Genomic DNA, 8169 nt, shown 5'->3' on the forward strand with positions numbered 1-8169 from the left:
TTTATGTGCATGGCCGTCTTCTTTCACATCTAAGTTCCCATACCATCCTCACTCACTGTGCGGGAAAACAGTTGTAACAGTGGAGCAGATGCTCATTCGCATTCCCACTGTTAGGAAGAGCCACTATATCCAATGACTCAAATTATTTAATTCAACGAAACATAAGTTACACATGTCCAAGCTCAACACAAAATGGCAGATGGGTATGCACAGCATATGAATCTACAGCCTCACTGGCCACAAACAGATGCTATCAGATAGGGACTTCTAGGTGCAGATTCCTTACCATAGAATTTTCCATGCATCAGTCTGGATCCGGAAACTTTTGCATGAGTAGTACCCTCTGCGCAAACTGTTGGGTGGCTCCATTCGGCTCTGCGGGACATAGTCTGCTTCGTTGGCGTTTGTTATGATGTCGCAGTCACCTATATAGGCACCACCCAGGCGCACAGACGTCAGTTCTTTTCTTTCCGTGCCAGTTAATTGCTGATCCGGAAAGGGCTACCCTTCTGACTCTTTTTGACAGGCCTTTTTTGACTTTTCGTCCACCTTGTAAATGTTTCTATCGTGTGCCAAGGGAGGTCTTCAAGGAAGACAGGCTTTAAACTTTGTGGTTCTTGTCACTGTGCCATATCGGTTACTGATTCCCACCTCGTCTGCCTTTGGTGTCTCAAGCGTGGCCATGGCTCAGCCGTGCTCGGACTGTTGGACCATGACTCCAAAAGCCTTATGGGCGCGAGCTTTGAAGCTCCTTGCGGCCTGGCAGTCGACACCGGTCAGCGAGATACTATGGAGATTCTGGTCCATATCGAAGAAGAGGTCACGAGACCACTCCCGAAGAAGTCCAAGTGTGTTTCATTTTCACTTCGACTGTCGTCCGACGAGCGAAGTAAGGAGCCCCTGTGCTAGTAGAGCCAAGGGGTTCTATGTTGCTGCCTGTGCATTTCCATGACATTTCAGGTATGACAAGGGACTCTTTAGAACACCAGGAAGTGTCTGCAAAGCAAATGGACTGGTATGAGGAATATGGAGAAGCCAGTAGACTGGAAACTTCCCCAGATACTGGCATGCTTTCGCCACCAACTGTGGCTACGGAAGAGGGGGAATCTTATGCCATGGTTGTAAGGAAGGCAGCTGAGGTCCCTGGGCAGGAGTTGCCCTCAGTGCAGCTCAGGTTAATCTCCTTACTGAAGTACTTCATCCTGGGGTTTCCACCTCTGAATCCCTTCTGCCCCTTAAAAAAGCACCAACGGATGTCCTACTAGGCACAAGGTCCAAGTCTAGCACAGGGAGGCTTCTGTGAATAGGACAGTGGTTTGCCGACTCCAGGCAACCCAAAGTTCAACAGGCACCCCTGAAAGCTTGGTATTCAAGTCTTCGACTTCACAGGTCGTGTTACCATCTGCCCTTGGACAGGGAATCCAATAGCTTGGAAGCACTTGGGAAGAAGATATTTTCTCCTTTGAGCCTGGCATTGCAGTCGGAGAATACTTCATGCTTATTGGGCCATTTCTTCCATTCCCTCGGGGAGATAGTTGTGCAAGCGCTGCCACAAGTCTCAGAGGAGGTCAGGGTTGTGCTCTCCCTGGCATTTAAGGACGGGACAGATTAAGCAAAATTCTCCATCCGGTGTGGACTTTACACAATCGATTTGCTGGGCAGAATGTCTGGCTTTTTGGGTGATGTCCAGGCTAAGTTGGTGGGCACACCCTTTGATGAATCCTGTTTGTTTGGGGAGAAGGCAGACTCGTCCCTTGGGCAGTTCAAGGAATCTCGTGCTACGGCCAGGTCCTTGGGCCTCTCAACAAACCCTTGTGGCAACAGAAGGGGGTTTCAGACACTCCAGCCCTATTCCAGACTCCATCCTGAACAAACTTCCTTAATTGTGCATGGACGCAGCTAATTCTATTCTAGCAATGGAAGCCTGAAGAAGTCGGCCATCCTGCCCTTGGCAGCCTCAGCCTCCAAGCACTCCTAGTCTGACTCTGCAAGACCATGCTACCCCATTGGGAGAGATAATCCATCATTCTCTCCCGAACTGGAGGGCTATAACATCGCACAAGTGGGTCTTGCAGATCATTCATCAGGTCTGTTGTGTGTCTTTCCTTTCTTTTCTTCTACCTATTCTGCCACTTCAAGAACGGCTGGTGGAGGATCTTTTAAAGTTAATCCAAGCGGAAGTTAAGGCTCTCTTGGCCATGGGGGTTACCGAGAGGGTCCCGGTTTCAGAAGTAGGCAGAGGCTGTTATTGCTCCTACTTTCTGATTCCGAAGAATAACAAAGGGTTGCAGCCCATTTTAGACCTTCCAACCGGCAATCTCTTGCTCAAGAAGAAGTGCAAGATGCATACTTTAGCTCAGGTCTTGTCTGCCCTAGACCAAGGAGACTGGTGTTAGTATTGGACTTCCAGGATGCATATTTTCACATCCCCATCCTGCCGGGTCACAGGCGGAACCTGCTGTTCAAGGTAGGCCGTGAACACTTTCAGTTTACCTTGCTTCCATTTGGCCTTACCAGTGCACCTTGGGTGTTCACCAAGGTGATGGCGGTGGTTGCAACTCATCTGTGCAGGTTAGAGTTGTCAGTCTTCTCCCAACCTCGATGACTGTTGAAGGCATTCTTGCCTCAGCTGTCATCTCTTACATTCAGACTACGGTGAACCTCCTGCTTTTGCTGGGGTTCTCTATAAACGTGCCAACGTCACAACTGACTCCTTCTCAGATGCTCCCCTTCATCAGAGCTGTTCTGGACACAGTGCAGTTTTGGGCGTATCCTCCCAAGCAGCGAGTCCAGGATATATGAATCTAATGTTTCAGCCTTTTCCTGGATTCCGGTGAGACTGACTCCGATGCTGTTAGGCCTTATGACCTCCTAACAGGTGGAGTATGCGGGCTCTGCAGTGGTCCCTGAAGTTCCAGTGGGCACCGCATTGAGGAAATCTCACTGACATAGTCCAGATCTCGGAATGAACTGCAAGAGATCTGCCGTGGTGGTTGACGAACCACAAATGGGTCAACGGCTGGTCCCTTTGCCTTTCCCTTTCCCAACCAGATGATACAGTGGTGATGGATGCATCCAGATGCATCACTCCTGGGTGGCAGGCCATCTGGGAGATGTGGAGATCAGGGGACCCTGGTCTCCGGCGGATTTTTTGGAGCATCGAGCGATCCAGTTGGCAATGAAAGCATTCCTTCCCTTTGTCAATGGAAAGTTAGTGCATGTGTTCACGGACAACACCACCGCCATGTGGTACTGCAAGAAGCAGGGGGGGGTGTGGGTCGTGGACCCTTTGTCAAGAGCCTTGCCTCTCTGGACATGGCTGCAACAGCAGAGCATGACCCTGTGGTTCAACACCTGGTAGTTTCTCTGAACGCCAGGGCGGAGGAATTCAGCCTCTGGATCACGAATTGCGTCTCCAGTTTCAGGTGGCGCAAGGTCTCGTTCTGCAGTGGGGAGAACCGTGGTTAGATCACGCAATATCAGTGCGCCTTGAGATTCCAAGGCTGCTATCGATTGGCAACGCTTTTCGTCGCTAGTGAAGCTCAGACCTGTAGTACACCTTTTTGCCTCTACCACTTCTGCCAGGGGTTGTGAAGATCAGGAGCGACAGGGCCGAAGTCACTTTTTTAGCTTCAGACTGCTGAAGGGGAGTCTGGTATCCAGAGCTTCTGAAAATGAGTATCATTCCTCTGATAGGGCTGACCCTTCGGGAGGATCTTCTGTCGCAGCAACAGAGGAAGGTTCTCCACCCGAACCTGTGAACTCTCCACCTCTATGTGTGAAGATTGAGCAGTGGCAGTTGATAGCTTTTGACCTTCCTCCCGAAGTATGCAATGTTATTTTGGTGGCCAGGCGGCGTTCCACTAAGACGGTACACATACCAAACCGCAGCCACACGGGAAAGGACGCTCATCATGGTGGCAGATATCGGGCCTGGGATTGCCTATTTATACTAACGGTTGTTGCTGGATCATTAAGGATATTTAAGGCTTATTATCCTACTCCAGTACAAAGCCCTGACGAAGTTCCATGAGTGTTTGTTTGGAATAAAACGTGTTGGCTGGATTGCATTTATTGGATATACATTTGGAATAAAGAATCTCCTCATACAACATACGGCACTGGATTTGTTCTCCTGGTGCACCTCCTTGCTCACATCAACTCAAACGGTATACACCCGCTATTGGCAAACGTTTGTAATAATTTTGTACAGAAAGGTCTATTGACCTTCCTACTTCTTTCTCTACTGTTCTTTTCATTCTTACCCTTGCCCATCAGGGCTGTGCTTTGGGAACTCTGAAGGGTTATGTTTCTGCTCTGTCCACATTTTTATGCCTGCCAGACCAACCCTCTCAATTTAAATCTCCAATTGTAAATAGATTCTTGAAAAGCCTGTGTCACTTGTTTCCACCCACACCCTTTATCATGCCACAATGGGACCTTAATTTGGTCCTCGCTTTTCTTATGTGTGCTCCACTCAAACCTTTGCACAACTGTCCCCTCCGGCTGTTAAACATCAAGACAGCCTTTCGGTGTCGATAACATCTACCCGGAGGGTGAGTGAGTTGCTGGCGTTATCATGTAAGCTCCCCAACATAATGACTTTTGTATAGAAAGTGGTGCTTCACACCTGTGCTTCATTTCTTCCATAGTTGGTGACCCCATTCCATCTGGGTCAGTCTATCACGTTGCCCACCTTTTTTGCTCCTATGCATCCCTCTAAAGAAGAGGAGTATCTCCACCGTCTGGACACAAAAATAGCGTTAATGTTCTACCTTGACTGCACAAAAGTGTCCTAGTGGATGGCCAACTCTTTGGTGGGTAGGGGGGAGCTAGGAATGATCTTTCAGGTAAGAAAAAGACCATTTCTCCTCAATGGGTCGTTCTGTGTGTAAATATCTGCTACGCTTTAGCAACGAAGCAGTCCCCTGAGGTATGAAGAGCCCATTCCACTAGTGGAAAGGCTGTGACCACAGCCTTGCCTCAGGGTGTCCTAGACCTGGACATCTGCCAGGCAGCTTATTTGCACACAATTGCCAAGCACTACTGCCAGGACAGTAAAGTCTGCAGGGACTGTCATTTTGCCCATACGGTCCTGCCAGACTTTATAGTGTGGGAAATTGGTCTGCAGCCCCCCGCCATGAGGGTATGGCTTTGGTATCTATTCAAAGGTAAGGAATCTGCAGTTAGAAGTCTTTATCAGATGAACAAGCTACTTACCCTCTGAAACGTATTATCTGGTAGAGACAATATCTTGCTACAGAATCCTTACAGTAGCACCCATACCTCCCCACTCTGCGGACTTATTTGTTAGGGCCACTCCCTTTTTCAAGGCCCTAGTTTTGCCACACACGTCAGTCAAATCATGGCTCTGCACTTCTGACATGTAAAAATGAAAAGTATGGACATCTGCACGCTTGGGTGGTGCCTGCATAGGTGACCACATCCTCATAACTGACGTAAACGTCACACAGAACTGAATGAAGCCACCCGATGGTGCGCGCAAGGGGTACTGCTCACACAAAAGTTTCTGGATACAGCCCGACACCTGGGAAACTCTATGGTAAGGAATATGCAGCTAGATATTGTCTGTATCAGACAATGCGTTTCTAAAGGTAAGTTACTTGTTCTACAGAGTAAGTAACATTTTCCTTTCTAGAAATCATATGGAAAAACATCCTCTGTAGGTGTGAACAAAAGCACTTACATTGGTGAAAAATGCACTGCGGTCAACCATCTGTCACAAAATAGGACTGCATATTTTTGAATGCAAAAAATGTTTTAATCCCATCCAGAATGCAAAGTGTGCTGGTATCTTCATTGAGTATCTGTTAACACTTTCACAATAAACATGGCTTTAACGTCTTTCAATGGAAATCAATGCATGCGTATCTGGCTGAGATCTGGGAACAAACGTAAAGGAATCCGAGCAAAGCAGATACTTTAATAACAATACTTTAAGAAGATTCAAACCGTGTGTAGCTGAAAAATTACATGAATGGTTCTCATAAAGAGTATGTTAGCATTAACGTGCACTATAGAATTCGATTCTACCAGATACTGCTGATTCTAGTTATACATTATATGTAATATTTTGCAATGCATTTCTACCGAAGTATCACAAATGTGTTTGTTTTTGCAAATCATTTATCATCTGCATTGTTATTTTTATCATTATTACTGCAGAAAGATAAATGTCCTTCCAGTGGGGAACTTATTTTAACTATGAAATAAAATGTCATTGTAGGCCTCTCTTTAATTATTTTTTGTTTAGCTTGCATTCCGTAACTGTGAAGATGTTGGTCTCTTTGGTTTTCATTGCAGATGAAAATAAAATAGTTTTTAAACGTAAATTATCATCAACAATGGTGCAGATTTTTGCAAATAGTTTGAACTTGTACAATTCATGCACGAGACTTCACGCTAGTAGAAACTTATAAACATTTTTCTATGTTTTTTGTAGATTGTTCAGGAGTCTCCCTTCTTAACGATGGACCTTTTGGAGTCATGTTTCCCCTATGTCTTACTGAGGAATGCATATCATGCAGTCTACAAACAAAGTGTCACATCCTCTGCATAGCACACAAGACACCTCGGACATCAGAAATTCATGGTGGCTGAGCTTCCCCTAAAAACACAAAGCTATTTTACTTTATGGCCTGACAATTCTTTTTGTGAATTAAGAAAAGTAATATTTTCTTCCTAATATTGTATATTTGATCAGCTGTTTCTTTTTACTTTTATATGAAATAATGGTTGATTTGAACTGCACATTAACAAAGATATTTTCTTTTCCCAGCTGTATTTGCATTTGAAAGATAAAAACATTACTCCAGCTCTGTTTTTTGATAATGAATCATGCAAAAGTACTAGTCATTTATTTCCAACAGGAAATGTATAAAGTAATTATTGTAGACCGTGTTCTAGCTTTCATCTGTGTGTAAATTATTTCATGTAGGCAGAGTTTTAATCTATACCTGATATTCTTACGGGAAAATCTCAGTTGGAAAGGTGTGTGTGTTTTAGGGAGTACCTGCACCATTTCTAACTTTACTTTATGCCAAAAGGTTCTTCTAACTAAACACTAAAAAGATTGTGTAACATTTCACAATGTTGCAAGATTGTATAGACTTGATTGGAAGGACTGTGGCCCTTCTCAATATTCTTAAAGAAATTATTTGTATAAAGCATATTATACTTTTATAGAATAACTTCCATATTCCTTGGTTGGCACAGACACTACTGATGCATCCTCCTATATGGTATGAATTCATTCTTACACATATACAAGTTGTTGATAAATTGTTATCCTTAAAAACTTTTTTAGATGTTTTAAAAAGTTAAAATGCTATTATTCCTTTCATAATCTGCAATAAACATCAGACTGTACCAAACTAATGCTGAGTTTCCCATCTATTGCAAATAACTTTTCCATAAGAAAATATAATTATTTTCCTATATATGTGAACATATTATTTGGCAAGTATACGAAGATGTATTCAGTCATTTCATAGAGCAGTTTTTCATACAAAAGAGCTCTGATGTATGTTTTTATTTTTTTATTTGAAGCTTATAGAGCGCACAGCTACCTCCGACTGAGGTGTCCCGGCGCTAGGATTACATGATTATCCCCATAAAGATAGACCAGAATCAAATCATACAGAGGGACTAAGAAAAGGGAAATTGATCGTGCCCGATCCTACCGCTTAGTGAACAACCAGGTCTTGAGTTTGCGACGAAAGATAGGCTCAGATTCGCAAAACCTGAGGTCAAGGGGGAGACCGTTCCAGAGCTTGGCGGCAGTGACGGTGAAGGATCTGCCGCCAGTACGAGAAAGCTTGAATCTAGGAACTATCAGCAGACGCAGATTGTTGGATCTGAGATGTCTGACTGAGGCAGAAATTTTGAGACGCTTTCTCAAGTATAACGGGCCAATTCCATGTATAGCCCGAAATGTCAGGATCAGTATCTTGAAATCAATGCGTCGTAGGATGGGGAGCCAGTGAAGCTCTTGTCGATAGGCTCTGACTGAAGTACGGGCAGGGATGTTACCGATAAGCCGGGCTGCCGCATTTTGGACTATTTGCAGGCGATCAATAAGGTAGAGGGGGGCACCTGCTTATAGACTGTTGGCATAGTCTAGATGGGTAGTGATAAGAGCCTGAACCA

At 44.8% G+C, this 8169-nt stretch overlaps 1 protein-coding gene across 1 annotated transcript in view; it reads left to right on the top strand.

Annotated features, from left to right (window-relative positions):
• The window catches only part of NCKAP1 (NCK associated protein 1), a 649223-nt gene extending 641829 nt beyond the window's left edge, over window positions 1-7394 (top strand). Inside the window, exon 31 of the mRNA XM_086955458.1 lies at window positions 6464-7394. Within this exon, the coding sequence (XP_086811584.1) occupies window positions 6464-6580 (117 nt within the window). The 3' untranslated portion in view covers window positions 6581-7394. The remainder of the gene's footprint in view (window positions 1-6463) is intronic.
• The last annotated feature ends 775 nt before the right edge of the window (window positions 7395-8169 follow it).

The sequence above is a fragment of the Lissotriton vulgaris genome, chromosome 2_1 (genome assembly GCF_964263255.1).
Source record: "Lissotriton vulgaris chromosome 2_1, aLisVul1.2, whole genome shotgun sequence".
NCBI lineage: Eukaryota > Metazoa > Chordata > Amphibia > Caudata > Salamandridae > Lissotriton > Lissotriton vulgaris.